General features: G+C 41.8%; 1 protein-coding gene across 13 annotated transcripts in view; it reads left to right on the top strand.

Moving 5' to 3' along the window:
- Nucleotides 1-2,015: 2,015 nt before the first annotated feature.
- Nucleotides 2,016-18,900, top strand: part of PRR5L (proline rich 5 like) — a 96,737-nt gene continuing 79,852 nt past the window's right edge. For 2 of the 13 annotated variants that reach the window (XM_053286280.1, XM_053286283.1), the window contains exon 1: nt 2,016-2,330. In XM_053286280.1, coding sequence (XP_053142255.1) covers nt 2,064-2,330 — 267 coding nt within the window. In that variant the 5' untranslated portion in view covers nt 2,016-2,063. Of the gene's footprint in view, nt 2,331-2,983; nt 3,028-18,900 lie in introns of those variants that run through there. The other 11 variants (XM_053286293.1, XM_053286287.1, XM_053286285.1 and 8 more) reach the window with 10 other exon arrangements.

Genomic DNA, 18,900 nt, shown 5'->3' with positions numbered 1-18,900 from the left:
GTTTTCCTCAGTTCCCCCCTCTGCTGTATTTCAGTGCTACCATGAAGGTGGTGAAGAAATGGAAAAAATGAGGTTGGCACTGTGCTTTTTTTTTTTTTTTTTTAAACCATCTTGATATGTATGGAATTTTCTTTAAATTAATGAACTGAAAATGCCTTGAAATTGTTAGACTGGAAGAAATTGACCAAGATATTATCTAGTCAATAGGGTGTGAAACGAACTCCCACATCCAGGGACATTTTTTAAAAAATAAGCAAATTAGCAGGGGGAGCTGATTTGGACTGAGACTGCAGCACATGGGTGGGGAAGGGTCCTAGCATCTAGCACTTTCCCACACACTATCCAGATCACTCCCCAAAGCTATTAACCACAGGGAAAACTTATGAAAAAATTGTTCTCATAGTCGTCCCCCCCACTTTGAGGATCTAAACTAGGGATTAGATCTTCTTCAGGATCTAAATTGGGGGCAAATGATTAACTCCTACCTCAGCCCCAATTAAGATCCCATATCCCCAGTTTAGATCCTGAAGATGACCCAATCCCTATTTTAGATCCTCAAACAGAAAAAGAAAAAGAAAAAAAGAAGTATGAGAACAATCCCCCCTCCCCGCGCATTAGTTTTCCCTGTGGCTTTGAGGCTATCCAAATCACTCCCACTTGCTTTATGAAAAAGAAATCATGCAACTACCATGTCATGTCTGGTTTAGCCTTCACAGCAATGCGGATGCACACAGGAAGGGCTGCATCCAGTCATCATTACTCCTGTCAGCCATTCCTTCTTTGCCTTGTCATGTACATGCACACTGTGCTCTTGAGTAGAGGAGTATATCAACCATTTCGTTGTTTATGCGTGCCTGTACACATGTACCTGTTACTGACTGAATATCTGCACATAAGTTTATTTGAAAAGTGAACCTGGGTGCAGGCCTCCTCAAATGCATGGTACAGGCAGGAAGTGTACTCCTGCAATGTGTTGAACAAAACATGTCAGTAAATATTTGTTGTGGTAATGGTGTGTGTATGTACAGAACTGGATGTGAGTTTAACATGATGTGTGAGTAGGGCTTCTGTGAAGCCTAATTGCATCAATACACAACATGCATGCTGGAGTCTCAGAATATTTTAAAGCAAAACTTAAAAGCAAGAGAACAGCGAGCATGCATTTAAAGGCTGGATTATGCTCTGCACCCTTTTCCAGGAATGGCCCAGAATAGTGTCCACGAACAACCTGAATGACAAGCCACCAAAGAAATGACAGGTGCTACAAAGAGAAATGAGATCATAACTTGATCAATTCTTAAACATTTAATGTACTATGCTTATGCTACTCTCAGCATATGGTCACAAAAGGGGCGGCAAGGAATCTGCATTTGCTTAAACACACACACACACAATCCCCTTTGAATCTGCAGTCTTATGCAAAGTTTAGTTGAGAGTAAAGAGCAACTTTGCGAGCAACTAAGTTGCTCTCAGCTTAGTTATGTTTGTTGAGAGTAGCAGCTTAATCCTTGAATGTTTCTTTGGTAGGAATCACCACTAAAGGCAATGGCTGGCATCCAGTCTAAGTTACTTAACACTCAGGAGATACTCTAGGACTGTGTAATTTCAATAGGGCTTCCATACAGTAATTTAGAAACCAGTTAGAACAATGGCTTTCATGCATGCATAGGACCACAGTATAACTGAAATCCACGGAATTTAATTCGGAGTAAACAAATAAATCCAGGTCGTATGGATCCATAAATGTATATAATTAAGCTAATATCCAGTGAAATGCTGTGTAAAAATTTGCCGAGATCATGGTTGATAGACCAAGCAAGTAAGCAAGATCCCTTTCATTGAACCTCTTTTTTCCGGACGAATTTTTTCTCTTTTTTCCGGACGAACCCGGGCGGGGGGGCGGGGGCGGGACCCATGTGGCAAAGCCAACCTATTTCAACTGCATGAATCACCTCCTATTTCTCACTCTTCCAATAGTGGCGCTGTAGTTCTATTTAAATGGGGTGAGTGGAAAAGACACTTTCTCCCGCATTTGATCCAGAAATGTAAAAGGGATAGGATGCATGGTAATAACTTCCCGAAAGTTGAAAAGGGGTGGGAGGAGTTTAGGGGACGTTGTGAGATCTCGGAGCAGCTGCTGTATCCACAGCAACGGCTGTAGATTGATTCCAAATCAGGCTGTCAGCACTCGTCTTGTTGGAAGGAGGAGAGACTTTCACGTTTGCCGCTTTACAAACGGTCTCTTCGGGTTGTGCTACCAAGATATTTATCTCCAGCAATTTGCAAAACCCCCCAAAAAACCCCGAGAAGATTGTGCCGTGCCTGACATGGTAGGAGAGACTTGTTTCCCCCCCCCCTCTTTGTAGGTAAAAGCTTTTCTCTTGTGTTAGTTTCTGTTTGTTGTGCTGGGGGAGTTGCAGTTGGGTTTGGGGCTGCAAGAAAATGAAGAGCAACTTCTCCATTCCTTTGGGCAGCCCGATCCTGAGCACTTCTACTCAAAACTTAGCAAGCCCCATTGAACACCCGCCGAGTTGCTCCTAGTAAATGTGCACAGGGTGGCAGCCGTGCAGCCCCTGCCCGGGCTCGGAAGAAAGAAGAAGCCCCTCTGGATTGAGTGCTTGTTCCCGAATAAGTGCGCTCAGGCTTTCAGCGGGAGACACAGCAAAGTTTTGCTGCTGCCTTCCAAAAGTGTCTCTCTTCTGACTGAGCCGCCGACAAGCACATTTCAGTTTTTAGCCCGTTCCCTGGGGAGCTTTTAAATTCCGAAACCAAAGTGGGTGGGGACGCAGAGAGATAATTTTCCCGTTCTCCTTTTGCTAAATGACTTTAATTAATAGCGTAGCCGGCTGCTCTGAGACTGGAGATTTGCCGTTTCCAGAGAAGCCTGGCAGGCTTTCCCATTTTAAAAAAAATTCTTCTTAAAAAACTCTCAGTCACCGTGTGAATTTGCTTGGCGGGCTGATTTGGTGAATGAAAAGTGGAACGTTTTTTGTTAACTAATGGACCACTTTAGACCATCCACGCTTGGTAGATATTATTTATTATTTTATTTATTATTATTTATTTAGCACATTTTTATACCGCCCTAACCCAAGGTCTCAGGGCGGTTCACAACAAATTGATAATTGAAGGGTTTTATTCTTTAATGCGTGCGCTCTCTCTTTTAGTAAACAGGCTTATACTTGGGACAGTCCATTAACAATCCTCTCTTCGTTTCTTGTATCATTTCCATGCTGCTTTTTCAAAAGTTCCCAGCATTGCGAGACATGCTTCTTTGCTTGAGGCGGGCAGAAATGCAAATTTCTTTATGCAGATTCTGCGGGTAGTGGAGTCTGAAAGGGCTTAGAGTGGGAAGAGTGTCAAAACACAAGAGTGGCTTTTAAAATTATATATCTATTTAAAAAAAAACCCCAGCTCCCCTCCCCCCCGCATCTCTGCTAGTACTCGAATGACTAAACTTGCACTGAAGTCTTTGCTCTCGGCTTAGTTATGTTTGTCAGCCACAAGTGTGGAGCATATTTATAGATAACTCTGCAATTTTGTGGTGTGGAAGGTTTCAATTTGTCAAACGAGCAATACACCACAGTTCTAGGCTCTCTCTCTCTTTCTCTCTCTCTGAGATGTGCTTGCAGCACATATGTATACCTATAAATTATATACAGTTTTGTATGAAAGTAAAGGCAGTGCAGAACTGATCCAGAGTACCTTAATGCAGGTCTAAACAGCAGCTCCTTAACCAGATTCAGACATTATGCTATTTGAGTGTGCAGATGTTTGTGCACTTGAACATGTGTTTGTGTGAATGACCATACCTGTGTGCATTTTACAAGTGAACCTGGATACAGGCCGTTCAAATGCATGATGCAGATAGGAAGTGCACTTTTGTGCCTGTGTTCATCAAATGTGAATGACTGTACCTGTGTACAGATCTGTACACTTGTATGAGTGATGAATATAACATGCGAATGGGCCTCTTATGTATGTTGTTGCATGGGCTTTGTGCAAAACTGGAAAGCCTCCCAAAATGGGCGCTCTTGGGATCTATCCCTTGTGCACCTTGAAGGAAGCCAGACTCAGTTTCAACCCATGTGTGTGTTGCTTCTAGGAAGCTGAAGTGATGGTCAAGGAGAGTTGCACCCAGATCATCCACAGGAAGGTGGAGGCACAGTAGCTGGTGGTTGGTTGGTTGTGCCGTCGAGTCGGTGTCGACTCCTGGTGACCATAGAGCCATGTGGTTTTCTTGATAGAATACAGGAGGGGTTTATCATTGCTAACTCCCATGCAGTATGAGCTGATGCCTTTCAGCATCTTCCTATATTGCTGCTGTCCGATATAGGAGTTTCCCATATTCTGGGAAACACAGCAGCGGGAATTCGAACCAACAGCCTTTTGATCTCTAGGCAGGTTACTTCCCTGCTGTACCATTAGGTGGTTAAATAGCATTGTTTCATAGGACTGCCAGCTGATTAAAGGCATAAGAGCAGGCCAAGCCTTTTTTAAAGTGCAGAAATCAGCAAGTGAAGCTTTTTGCAGCATGGAGATAATTATGTTTATTAATTATTGCACACCAAGCTGTTGGCAATCCTATTGATTTATCTAGCAGCACCTGTGCAGGGTCAACTTCATTGCACTTCATCATGTGGTCCATCTACAGCAGTGATTCTCAAACTTGGGTCCTCAGGTGTTATTGGATTTCAACTCACATAATCCCCAACCAAAGGCCACTGAGGCTGGGGATTATGGGAGTTGAAGTCCAATAACACCTGAGGACCCAAGTTTGAGAATCACTGATCTACAGGTTCCCTGTAACAGGGATTCCCAGGTGATGTTGACTACAACTCCCAGCATCCTCAGCTGCAGTGGCATTTGGCTGAGGCTTATGGGAGTTGTAGTCAACAACATTTGGGAATGCCTGTTACCGGGAACACTGTCCATCTAGTCTTCTCACTTGCACCATCTAGCAGTAGAGCTTAGGTAGTGCACAGGTTCTACATCTCTGTACCCAGTAGACTGGTGTGCGGCATGCGTACACACGATAAAATCAGATACTTTTTTGTAAATGCTGCGATGGTCGGCTGCTGCCAAATTACCTTCTAAAGACAGAGCTGCACTTATTTATTAAATTTTGATTCCTTCCATCCGCCAAGTAGCTCAGGGTAGCATAAATGGAAGTAATCGCAGAGCAGAGATGCAAGTTTTGGGTGGTATAGAAAGATTTTAAATAAATAAATAAAATAACATTTTGTCTTCATGCAACTTGGTAGCATAGGTAGGCTGAATTTAACCAGTAAGCTTTATGGTTGGATGAGGATTCCTTTCTTGGTCCAGCTCCAAGACCCCCCACCTATACCAATTCTCACAAGATCTACCTACGACCATGTTTAATGTATGGTGGTGAAGGACCTTGGTTTCTCAGATGTATCAAGTTAATGGTTTATGTTCTCCTGAACAACCATCAAAATGGAGGTTGAACAAAAAGATGTGGAGTTGCGTTTTGAAATGCTGGAAGGGTTTGTACAATCAAACGCTGTTAAAACAGGCTGGAATTTTATTGTGGCTTCTCTGTATAACTATTGCATAAGAATTCCTGTATGAATCAGTTAAGCAGAGCATTCATCAGCTACTGATGAAGGTTGTACTTTTAAAAAATTAGATGATTAACTGTCTTGAAAATCAATTGATTATTAAAATCATTTATTTTTCAGTAAATAGTAATAAAAGAAACACATGTCAATTGTACAAAATAAGTTCTTTTGTTGTTGATTAAGTGGCATTCTGCAACCATAGCTGTTTAATGTTTTTGGGGTGATTGAGCCAGTGCATACGTGTGGCCTATGCGTTGGCAGGTCATAGGAACATAGGAAGCTGCCAAATACTGAGTCGGACCATTGGTCTATCGGTATTGTCTTCACAGACTGGCATCGGCTTCTCCAAGGTTGCAGGCAGGAATCTCTCTCAGCCCTATCTTGGAGATTGCAGGGAGGGAACTTGAAACCTTCTGCTTTTCCCAGAGAGGCTCCATCCCCTGAGGGGAATATCTTACAGAGCTCACACTTCTAGTCTCCCTTTCATATACAACCAGGGCAGACCCTGCTTAGCTAACAAGTCATGCTTGCTACCACAAGACGAGCTTTCCTCTTAGTTCAACTTGCAGCATTTTCATTTGTAGTCATCCCACCACTTAAAATCCAAGGCCCATTCACATGTTATGTTCAACACTCGTACAATGAGTGTTCAGTGTACACAGGTACAGTCGTTAACATGTTATGTTGACTGCAGTTAAAGGTAAAGTGTGCCACCGAGTTGCTGTCAGCTCCTGGCGCCCACAACACCCTGTAGTTGTCTTTGATAGAATACAGGAGGGGTTTACCATTGCCTGCTCCCATGCAGTATGAGATGATGCCTTTCAGCACCTTCCTAATATCACTGCTGCCCGATATAGATTGTTTCCCATAATCTGGGAAACATAACAGCGGGGATTCGAACCAGCAACCTCTTGCTCCCGAGGCAAGTTACTTCCCTGCTGTGCCATTAGGTGGCTGGCCTTGTGCTAGTGAGCATGAATTGTCTCCTTTGCTAAATAGGTTTTTAGTGGGATGGATGGGAGTGCTGTCGGCTGTAAAATATTCTCCTTAGGGGACAGGGACGTAGCTCAGTGAGAGAACATCAGCTTTGCATGCAGAAGGTCCCAAGTTCAATCCCTGGCATCTCCAGGTAGGGCTGTGAAAGACTCCTGCCTGAACCCTGGAGAGCTGCTGTAGACAACAGTGAGCTAGATGAACCAATGGTCTGACTCCGTATAAAGCAGCTTCTTATGTTCCTAAGACTGGCTCCAAACTGGCCTGGTTTGTCTAAGTCTTTAGAGCTCTCGGGGAAAGAAGACCTCTCTGAAAAAGCTCTGGACCAGTTCCATTCTGAATCAGGACTGGAGGGTAGTGTTTGCCTGTGAAAAGAATACTCCATAGTGATTTTGCCACTGAGAAATATGTGGGTCACCAGAGCAGCCTATTTAGAAGAGGGTTGCAACTATTTAGCTGTTTAGCAGCATGGAATTCTCTCACTGGCCTAGCACAGGATACCTCTAGAATGCAAGATGCTCCCTGCATAATTTTCTCATTAACTCTGCCCTGGCCTTTGTACATAGCTTCTGCCATTTCAAGCAGAGGAAGTGTGGCCTCATTAAATTCAGTGCTATGGGTCTGGGGAAAGTACTTATCCATTTCCTGCGCTGTCTGCTACGACTGAAGATTCCAGGGGAGATTTATTGATGAAATGTCTGATGCCATGCAGAGTTAGGTGAGCCTAAGCCAACTGGATCAATGAGCTCTGAGTGGCTAAAGCTTCAGTCCATAAGCTGCTTACTCATGAGTAGTAATGCAGAAGTGTGGAAGATTTGTTCTGTAAGAAGCTGTTCAGAGAACTTTGGCCTAATCTAGGGCGCTTTCCAGATTGCGAGCCTTACACCGAAAAAAGCAGTGTAAACTGCAACATTTTGTAGTGCCGAATTCAAACTGCATTAGAGATCCATTGTAAGGGGGATCCTCCTGCAACGGGCAAATACAGCGCTTTTTTTTGTTTTTTGCAATGCCGATGCAGCGTTATTGGGCTGTGATGCAGCAATAAAAACCGAAATAAGGTGTCGGAAGTGTGAATGGCACCTTCCTTACAAAGCAGGGGCTGCGATGTCAAAACACAGGGAATATGAAAGCACACTTAATGGACCCGTTGCGACACTGTGGTAGTGTGCCATCTGGAAAGCGCCCAGCAGATGTTGCTCTACAACTCCCATCATACCTAACTATTGGCCACTGTGGCTGGGGATCATGGGAGTTGTAGGCCAACAACTGCTGGAAGGCTGAAGTTGTGCAGTTCTGACCTAAAGATTTATTTTATATGCATATGTCCATCCTGCCTTGAAAATGTAATTTCACAAGGCAGTGTACATTTAAAAGTGGGAATAACTCACCCCCTAAAAATACAATATTAAAACTACTACAAAAGTCTATCATCATCATTATTATTTAAAATATGTATACCCCGTCCCTTCAGTGCCCTACTGCTTGGGGCAGCTTGCAACACTGATAAAATAGATAGAATACAGTATAGGATAAAAAAATAGATAAGGTTAAAAGATCAGGCTAAAACCACTATTTAAATAACAAGTTTTAAAACGGAAATTAAAAATTATCAGTAAAAAGCTAAACACTAAGAAACCTACCAGATAAAAGCAGAGGATAAGATCTTAAAAAGCCTCGCTAACAAGATTTGTCTTCAGTTTCTTAAAAATGCTAAGGAAGGGAGCATGGCAAAACTTCTGGGAGAGTGTTTCAAAGTCGAGGGGCCACAACTGAAAAGGTCTTGTGTCTAGCCCCCGCCAGCTAGATCTCCATTAGAGGCAGGGGCATGAGCAGGGCTTGAGATGCCGATAGGAAGGCCCTGGCAGGTTCATATAGTCGAATGCAGTCCGACAGGTACCGTGGTCCCAATCTGTGTAGAGCTTTAAAGGTTAAGACCGGCACCAAGATTTATTAGAAGTCCTGTAGAATAAGAATGCTTTTAAGGTATATTTAGAAACATTTTAGAAGAAGCAGAAATCTCTAGGGGGGTGGAATTGTACAATTGTGGTACTACCACCATCAAGGCACTGTTTCTGCTATCTGCTGTATCTAGACTGGTGGTGGACCAGATTGCTGACTCTGTAATGCCAGCTTTGGACTTGGGTCAGCTTATAAAAGTGAAGGGAGTCTTTAAAGCAGGGCTGCACAACTTTGGCCCTCTAGCTGTGATGGACTAAAACTCCCATCATCCCCAGCCACAGTGGCCAGTATCCGGTGATGATGGGAGTTGTAGTCTCAGAGCTGAAGGACCAAAACTGTGAGGTAGCCTGGTATAAAATTGGTGTAATGTACTGACCAAGAAGTCCCTGCCAGCATTTTAGTGGTTGAATTTTGAACCAGTTGGGGTTTCCAGCTTGTCTCTTAACGGTAACCTCATGTAGAGTGCATTAGGGTAGTCCATAGAATGAAGGCATGTGTAATTGTTGACACAATTGTACCGCTCTTTGAAACCAAGTATAATCGAGGTTGGTCTTCAAAGAGCTCTGTTTGCAAGATGCAGTTTCATCGCCGGTTTTTCATGCCTGCTTTTTTAAAAAAAAGTCTGTTTTTTACCAACTACCCAAATTTGGGGTGGGGGGGAAGCTTTTAAAAAGACTAGAATCCTAGAACAGGGGGCTTGGCAATATTTTGAGTATATTTAGATGAGGATGTACCCAAATAATTTCCCTAGAGCATGCACATGCACACTCTTGCGTTTATGTACATCATGCTTTCTAATTCTTAAGGAGTTTGACTTCATAACAGTACTGTTAAAATGATTATTTTAATAACACATTTAATAATCTCTTATGAGAAGTAAGAGCTGATTCACATGTGGATCTTCATTACTTAAATGCCATTTGGATGTTACATTGCACATGCGTAGAGGTCTCTGAGTACACATGCATATAATTTAAAAGTGAACCTGGGTATAGGCCCCTCAAATGCAAGGTACAGATCAAAAGGGCACTACTATGCATGTTTTGGACATAATGTGTGACTTGTATGTTTGCATGGATCTATACATGCACACTTTGTTCACAGGTCATATGTGTGTTGGACATCATGTGTGACTAGTGCTTCTGTGTGTTCCACATATGCAAGCCATTACTTGATGCTGTAGTCCCTGAGGCCTGGTCTGTACATGCAGGAGCAGGTGATCGGAGAGTGGACTGTAGCATTTGGAACTGCACATGAGGCTGGGTACTTTGACCCTCCCCCCCCCCACTGGTAAACAAATCAGTCTAACACCCAAAGGAGAGAGGTTGTAGCCTAGACTGCTCCCTGATGTGCTTATTTTCTATTTATAATGTTGGAAGCCATTTGGAAATGTGTCTTCTCCTATACCTACAGTCTGAAGTGATACAATCTGTACAGAGTTGACCTTCCCACAGGCATTCTCGACCTGCTACATATATAGACTAAGCCAGCCTGAGTGATCAAAATGTATGTGTGAGCTATGCAGGCTGAGAGACTTTGCATGCTTTATACCTCCAGATGCTTCATGAGTGAAACAATATTTTAACAAAGGTCTTTCCAGTGTTTATCTATTGTCGTCTTCTACGTAAAGGAAAGCATATTGTAGTATATGCTAGAGGGCAGGGGTTCCCAACCTTATTTAACAAGTATACCCTTTCTCTCACAAACCTTCAGCTCAGGTACCCCGGGGGTAACTGGATACATGGATTTAAACCCTACAGAATAACTGGTTATGTGTCCAGAAGGTTTGTCTGACCCTATAAAGTCATCTGGTGAGGTCACAAATGAGGAGCTAGATAAAATCCATTGAGTTGACTAGCAATGGCAAAATGTATTCTGAGCTAGTTTTGGATTGATCCTGAAGTAATTGGCAAAATTAACCTGTGATTGCAATGCAACCTTTGCACATCAGAAGGTAGATATATCTGCTTATTCAGTAGTTTTATTGGATGTCCTCACTGTTGTCTTAATAGCACCCAGGCCTTTGAGATAACAACTCTTCTACTCTCTTTTTTGTATTACTTTCATTAACTCCACCATTCAGATAATAATGAAATCTCCACAGTTTAGTGCTTCAAAATAAAATGCAAGCGTACACAATAACCAGTACTGTGCACTGGTTATTAACAACCCCAAGCCATATCTGTCAATTCCACACAAGATCTGTTTTTTTCTTCTTGATTTACTTAGTGCTAGGTTTCAGAGCTGCGACTTTTGCAGTCCAATCGTATGCATATTTAGTCAAAAATAAGCTTGTCTACAGACTGAACCTCTTTTAGAGTCCAGTAACAAAGGTGAACAACAAGCTTCAACCCAAAGAGCTGTTGTACTGAGTCTTTTGGTATGTCCTAACCACATGTAAAGTTCTCTACTTCTTTCTCTGCCTCTGTAATTGTGCTGTTCAGCAATTTAACCTGTAGATATTAGCAAGTGATACTGCTCATCTCTGTTCTGTGAAAACCACCACCTGCTGATTTCTGCAGAGAAAAGGGCACAGTTCTTCTGCTCTTTCTGATTTCTGCTCTTAAGGGCACAGGAGCATGCCACACTCTGATTATTTGACAATCTTAAGTGGCCTGAAAACAATGACATTTCTGTTTTGGATTTGAATCATTTAGTACATTAAATTTGTTTAATTTCTGAGTTGCAGATTTTTGCACTGAATATTAAATTCACAATACAGTTCACACTGTCAATGAATTTACTGGCCTAATGGTTTAAAGCTTAAAGAGACTTCCATTGCCCCTCTGAATGGAGTCGATTTTTTTGGGTCTAGAATGAGTTTTGGGTGTGTAATATAGTTCCTGGTGCCCAAAGTAATAAATCCCACTCTCGCTGTTTCCTTATCACTGTTAATGCGGATCACTTTTTAAAAGGATCTTTGACTTTCCTTTAAAACCTATGATTAATTAAATCTTTTACTATATACACTACATTTTAACAGAAAAAGCAGATGGGCCAATACATTTTAAACTGATATGATTTCCTTTCTTCCACTGGTGGTGTTTGTTTTAGCAATAGATGGATTATTTTACGGAATATGACCAGTTGATGAGTTGAGCAGTCACTCCATATTCCCATTTTTTACTACATTCTGCCCCACTCCACATGTCCAATAAAGTTGCTCTAGCTTCACCATCTATCTTCTGTATCCAACCAGATTGTTTCATGATAAACCTGTAAATGTGTGTGCCTCTTGACTTCTCCCTTTGTCCCTGACACAGGTGTTGGTGCTTAAACTCAGTATAAAACCAGGATGATACACCAATAATTTAGATTAGTGTTTCTTTTTGTTTTAATAATGTGTGGGGAAATCAGCTGTTCCTTCCACCTACATTTTTCTTGTCTGTTCAGTCCCCCCCCACAAACCTTTTATTTCTAGCCAAAAGAAATGCACACAGTTGAACACATCCATTTTATCATTTCCTCTCATTTACCTGATTAGTAAAGAAACTTTAGATGGAAATATAACATTAAAGTTATATCCGGTGTAGTACATATCTGCCTAAAAGCCACCGAATGGCGCAGCAGGGAAATGACTTGATTAGCAAGCCAGAGGTTGCTGGTTCAAATCCCCACTGGTATGTTTCCAGACCTGTATCAGGCAGCAATGATATTAGGAAGGTGCTGAAAGGCATCGTCTCATACTGCGTGGGAGGAGGCAATGGTAAACCCCTTCTGTATTCTATCAAAGACAACCACAGGGCTCTGTGGTTGCCAGGAGATGACACTGACTTGACAGCACACTTTACATATCTGCCTATAGTGGAAATCTACTAGATCTGATGGTGTAGTGTGTGTGTGTGTGTGTATATATATCTATCTCTCTCTCTCTCTCTCTCTCTCTCTCTCCTAAATGTACCCATTGCTAATCCCATGGCACCTCCCCACCCCCGCACTTTCCATCCCAGAATCCAGTGATACTAGTTTGGAGAGCTGCAAATTTGAGAGCCAGTGTGTTGTAGTGATTAGAGGAATGTGAGAAATGTACTAATTGGGATGTATTGTCTTTGTGGAAAAAGTCTTTGAGCAGAAAAGGACATGTTTTATTTCTGAAAGCTGATGGCATTATTATAAATGTTGGTTATAATAAAAGCAATCAACAGAGTTCAGAGTCCCTTCCAGATAAGATGAAAATGGGAAGGAATGGAGTAGAGAGCCCACTGCATGGCACTGCAATAGATGAGTGTAATTGACTTTTACTCTGTTATTATGGTCTATTCAAGGCCTGTAATGGGGAGTTAAGCTGCAGCTCTTGCGCCCAGGAATTTTTCATGTTTCTTTAGGGATGCCTCTCTCACTTAAAAATAAATAAATGTTGGCTTGGGCAACATGAAGTGGTGTGTGTGTGTGTGTGTGTGTGTGTGTGTGTGTGTGTGTGTGTGTTAGTTAGTTAAACCTACTTTCCAATAGGCTTATGAGATCACCCGGCATTCTATATGTGTGGGTGTCCCCTCCATCAACTTCGCAGTGTCTGGATCAATATGAACCAAATCGGGTACACTTGTTGGGACACCTCAATGGCGTATCTTGTGATGATGTCATCCACCCCATTTCAAGATGGCAGTAGCGTGAATGTTTGAGGTGCAATTGGGCTGACTGGTAAATTGCCTAACTGATTTGAACCAAGTTTGATACAGGTGTAGGGACACATAGGGAAGGCTTAAAAGCGTAGTTTGTAATGATGCCATCCACCCTGACTCAAGATGGCGGACACGTGAAAGTTTGAGGTGCAAGTAGGAACTGATTTGGACCAAATTTGGTTCAGTTGTAGGGACACCTCAAACACATAGTTTGTGATGATGTCATCCACGTCAGTTCAAGATGGTGAATGCATAAACATCTGAGGCACAATTAGACTGACTTGTGAAGTTCCCAACTGATTTGGACCAAACTTAGTCCAGTTGTAGGGATACTGAAAGGAAAGTAGGCAGTTTAGTTCTTACTAGAACAACTTCTTGTTTTGTGTTTTTTTAGTTTAAAGACCCTATCTTCTGCAAATCCTAAGCATGTTCATTTAGGAAAAGATTCCATGGAAGTCAGTAGAATTTGGTTCCAAGTAAATGCATTGAGGGTTTGGAAATGAATGATCTGAAAGTGGCAGATCTGCAGTTTTGTGAAGTCCAAAATTAGTTGAGATAGTTTCTTCTGGTTTCATTTTGCATAGTTTTCCTCTTAATGATTTGTTTTAGCTTTCCTTCAGCAACTCAAAGCAAAACTTGTTGCAGTACCACTGAAATGTGATGGCAGTTTGACATGCCAGCTCCAACTGTGTGTACATTTGAATGATCTTTTGCATTCCACTTTGCTGGTTTCCTAATTCCAATGAGATTCGTGAGAATTGGTATAGCCTAGTGAATAGAATTTAATATCCAGGCAGCCAGTTTGTTGCTACAGATTACCGCCAAGGATTAATAGGAGGTTATAGGCAGCTTCAGACATAAAAATGCCCTGCTGTAGCCATGTAAAGGCCAAGTGTGCCATCAAGTCATTTTCAACTCCTGGCACCCACAGAGCCCTGATGTTTTCTTTTGGTAGAATTGCCTCCTACGCAGTAAGAGATGATGCCTTTCATCATCTTCCTATATCACTGCTGCTTGATATAGGTGTTTCCCATAGTCTGGGAAACATACCTGCGGGGATTCGAACCGGCAACCTTCTGCTTGTTAGTCAAGCATTTCCCCGCTGCACCACTTAAGGCGATGGTTGCTGTAGCCATGTACAGCTGAGGAAGGCACTCACCCACATTCCCCACTGCTCAAGGTTAGGATGGGGCTTGTCTGAAGAGGAAAGAGCCCTCCCCCAGAGTTCTCTCTAAGGTGTGTGCACACTTTTTGTTGTTTTCCGCTCAGTTAATTTTAGATCCTGATCAGGTTTAATCCGGAAGATACCACTCTGAATGCACATGCAGCAGAAGGGAGACAGATCGACCTTTGGGTGACCTGCAGATTAGTGAGAGTTTCTGATTCCCAATTATTAAAGTAACCAAAAAAACCCCAAAAACCTCCCCCCCTCCATTTAGACTGCTAAAATGAAGAAAGGTTGGAGGATAACCAGAAGCAGATTTTATTTTTATTTTTTTTTGCTTTTGCCTGAATATAGCGCTACAGAAGATAAGTCGCTGAGCTGAGCATATGCTCAGAGACACTGTGTTCCTTAATACGGATTTCACGTCTGTTTGCAGACATGTTCCTTAATACGAATTGCAGTGCCCTAGGCACTGTTTTGCACCTGGTTCCAAGTGGTGGATCTTGGGGCTCTAGCAAGCTCCAAGGTATCTAGCGAAGATATTTTGCTGCCTGAGGCAAAGGATGATATGACCCACACCCACTTCACAGGCAGGTGCTCAACATTTTTAGGGTATGCTGCCACTCTCAGACTTTGCCACTTAGCCAGTCAGTGGCAGCAGAGACATTTGTAACTTGCATGGAAGGGAAGGAAGAGGTGTGCCCCAGAGGTGCGATGAAGGGAAAGAACAGTATGCGCCTGTGGGGTGAGGAAGGGTGGTGGCACTAGATGTGAGGGAGGCCTGTGAGGTGGCCTCCTTGGCATTGGGAAGAAACTGCTGCCGGCCACCTCTGTGCCTCTCTTGCACCTGCGGTGACTGTTTTATCATTCCTCATGGAAGAGCTTACCCTAGGTTCTAGTAAAAAGAAAAAAAGAAAATCCTAGTAGATCGCATGAGCCTGAAATCTGTCCAGCCCTGGCTTGTAACACATAACATGAGGCCTACATTTTTACAAGGCCATGTATTTATTTATTTTTCAACATGTTTCTCTCTTCTACCTGATCCAAAAGAACATCCAAAGTAGCCAACATACATATAATGAAAGAACTAACATCCATGAATAAAACACTACCCAAAATAAACAAGCCAGCAGCAAAGCAAACAGCAAAAATGGTAGTAATCAGTAATGCCAAATTCAGAGCCAGATTTGCAGGCTGCACATAAGTCAAACACCCTCTGGAACAGCAGTGTCTTGACCTGGAACTGAAAAACCAGAGGGGGACAGGTGTCCTTCCAGCAAATTCTAAAGCCTGGTTCTTGGTAGAACCCTTCAGCCACTAATAGGGCAAGAGTTCCTGCCTGGTTCCCCAAAACTGAATATAAACTAAAAGAAATACTAGAATCGGTAACAATGAGTATTGTTTAGGATAGGAGTTCCCAACCTGATTACTCCAGATGTTGCTGAACTTCAACTCCCATCATCCCCAGCCACAAAAAAAACCTACCTCCCCCGCCCCTTCCCAGTAATGCTCATGCAACTTTAACCGTTAAGAAACTTCTCACAACATGAAGATACTCTGGTGAGGGAAAAGCATAACTGTGGAATCCTTGCCTTTTATGCAGCTTTTAAGGAGTCACGTTGATTTAATAATGATGTTATGGTATGGGGTTCATCCTGGCTCTTCTCCATCCTAGTATGACCCCGTTTCCCATTCTTATTGCTTGTCGTTATAGTCAATGTGCCTGATCCAGGTCACAGAATGCATAACACTGTGTGACGTTTGGCTAGCTGTTCTGGCATCCTTCTTGCCTGAAGTGCAGCTCTTTTCTCTTGGCCTCCAACTATAATTTAGTTCTTATTTTATATTTTTACATCTGTATCCCGCTCTTTCTCCAAAGAGCCCAGAGCGCTGTACATGGTTATGTTTATCTCTGCAACAGCCCTGTGAGGTAGGTTAGGTTGAGAGATGGGTGACTGGCCCAGAGTTACCCAGTGAGTTTCATGGCTGAATTGGGATTTGATCTTGGGTCTCCTGGCTCCTAGTCCAACTGTGAAATGTTCAGGCAGAAGGTCCAGCCTGCTTCTTGAGGGGGAACTAAAGGGAAGAGCTGTGGAACTGGGTGTCCTACTTCTTTTCTTCCTAGTTGCAGCTGTGTAAACTGCTGTCATTTTTGCTTTAATTCCTAACAGGCAGGTGTTTGCTCTTCAGTATGAGCAAACATACCCCATACAGGTAAGGGGCCTGTATTAATCTGTATTTTAAGGGAGAATATTGGGAATGGAGTGCTTTTTTGTTTTAAATCAGATCCTTTTTGGAGAACTGTCTTTTAGCTAGTATCATAGGCAGAAATGACTTTTGAAAGAATTTTTTTTTTTTTGCATCCAGTTCACTTTTTCTTTGATTTTTTTGTTTGCTTGTGCCTGAAAGTAGTACCCTAACAATTGCATCTTTTCTCATTTTAAAAAGAAACAATTCAGTTATTGCATAAGACTTTTGTTACTAAATTAATTTTTTTAAAGATACAGAATAACATAAACATTTAAAGAAAAAACAAGCAAAGCTTTGTAAGTTGATAGAGAAAGTGAAGAAAACCTTGCAATAAATGAGAACTTAAAGAATGGGATACAGTACAATTTAAATTATTTAGTATTGCAGTCTGTTCTGACAGACAAAACCAGCTTGGGTTGGTGATAAGGCTTAGATTAAGAAATGTAAAATTATTTTAAAAATCTAGGATGCTCACTATTGCTGTATTTTAATACACAATATTTGATAATTCAGTTGATACCCTTCAACTGAGATTCATCTTGTTGAACTGTGAATGAGTTTAGATGATGAGTTTCTCGGAATAGAATGTATCATAGTCCTTGAAACTGATTGAACGTGTAACATGATTTAATAAATAAACATGCAATTGAACCATTTCTTCCCAAAGATGTCCACTTATACATAAAGATATGGGCTCTAATGCATGTTCTAGGTGACTGATCAACTCAAAGAACATTGATCTGGATTTCTTTTTTGGATTTGTCTGTTAATGGATATTTTTAGAATACACTATAAAGTTTCTATTTCTTATTGGGATTATATTTAAACTACAGTTGCTGGCTTCTGTTTGTGTGGTTTATTATGTAAAATGTTGACTGCTCCAAGTGGGAGCATAAAGAGACCAATAGTATTTGCCTTCCCCTTGTCTCTATCCATTTTCCCTTTGTGACCAAAGTAGCAATGGCAATTTGACTAGAAATACCCATGTGTGGGAGGAGAAAGCAACTGGAAATAAACTGTAAGTCTGGCTCGCTTTGAAGAGTCACTGTTCTAAGTGTACTGTACAGTCGAAGTGGCTACACTCAAATGCTGATGTATAGAAGAGGCCAAAAGTGAGGTTTTGTGAGCTGCTTACGTCTGCTGGCGGAGCCACGTGAGAGAAGAAGTTTAAACAGAAAAAAGATGTGTGTTTAGGAAATAAACATGTGTCTGGCATCTGGACCTTATCAGCTGAACTTTTATCAAGGATTTCACTAATCCCACACCTAGTTAAAGATTTACTCAACTTGAAAAGGAAGCAAGCAGCATCCTAGATTCCAGGCTGGGTTTTTTGTTTTTGTCTATCAATGGTAGGATGGAGGAGGAGGAGGAGGGCTGCAAGATGTTATTGAAATGAAGAGAATTGTTCATTCCTTTTCAATACCTTTACCAAAATATCTAAAACATCTTGGACACCTGCTTCTTTGAGTGCTTTGCCTTGAATTTGCAATCCCAGCGCTTTAATGCAGATGCTAGGCTTGTAAATAGCCCTTTGCCAAGAGTAAGAATGATTTAAGGTAAACATGTAAGGCAAATGGGAGTCTCAAAATCTTTCACCAGAAATAGCTAAATTAGCAAAGACACTGCACCCTGAGCTGATAAGGTTTGGACACAACTAAGGTATATGTGGGTGGGCTGGCTACTAAAAATGTTTGTAACTTTTGCCTTTATTTGAAAGGTGGTATTAGACTTACCTTAACTGCTGCACTTTCATTGAACTATTTTGGAATGGTTTACTTGTTTACAACTTAGAAGTTTCATGGAACTTGATGTCTTAGTTACACCTGTTGGATCAGTTCAAGCTCTTCTGGCCAGTCAACAGAAACCTAACCCAGGGAGCAGCTATAATAATGGCAAATAGCTTCTACATGTTAGACAGGACTTTTGGCCATTTCTCACCCCCCCCCCTTTTATTTTGAACAGTGTCTCCCTAATGTCACATTGCAAGCCATTTTTCTTTAAATCTGTCCAGTTTCCAAAAGTAGCTTGCTATATGACATAAAAGGCTGTTCAGAAAAGAACAAGCCCTGCTGAACTGATGAAGTTAACATGATTCTCTAGATGGTGGCTTAGAGCTTCTCTATCTATATATGGTGTCACAGCTGGGCTCCCAAATAATTTGCAAGATGTGGTAGTGGTAACTTTATTGTCTATAGCCACAGGACATTATACATAAAATACAAATGACATACAAGTCTGAAATGCAGTACCAGAATAAATGCACCAAATCAGTTACACCAAAACACCACATAACCTGGCATATATCTGTTCACAAGGGTATCCCAGA

Source organism: Hemicordylus capensis, chromosome 1 (assembly GCF_027244095.1).
Source record: "Hemicordylus capensis ecotype Gifberg chromosome 1, rHemCap1.1.pri, whole genome shotgun sequence".
Classification (NCBI taxonomy): Eukaryota; Metazoa; Chordata; class Lepidosauria; order Squamata; family Cordylidae; genus Hemicordylus; species Hemicordylus capensis.
This window is presented reverse-complemented; position numbering and strand designations above follow the sequence as displayed.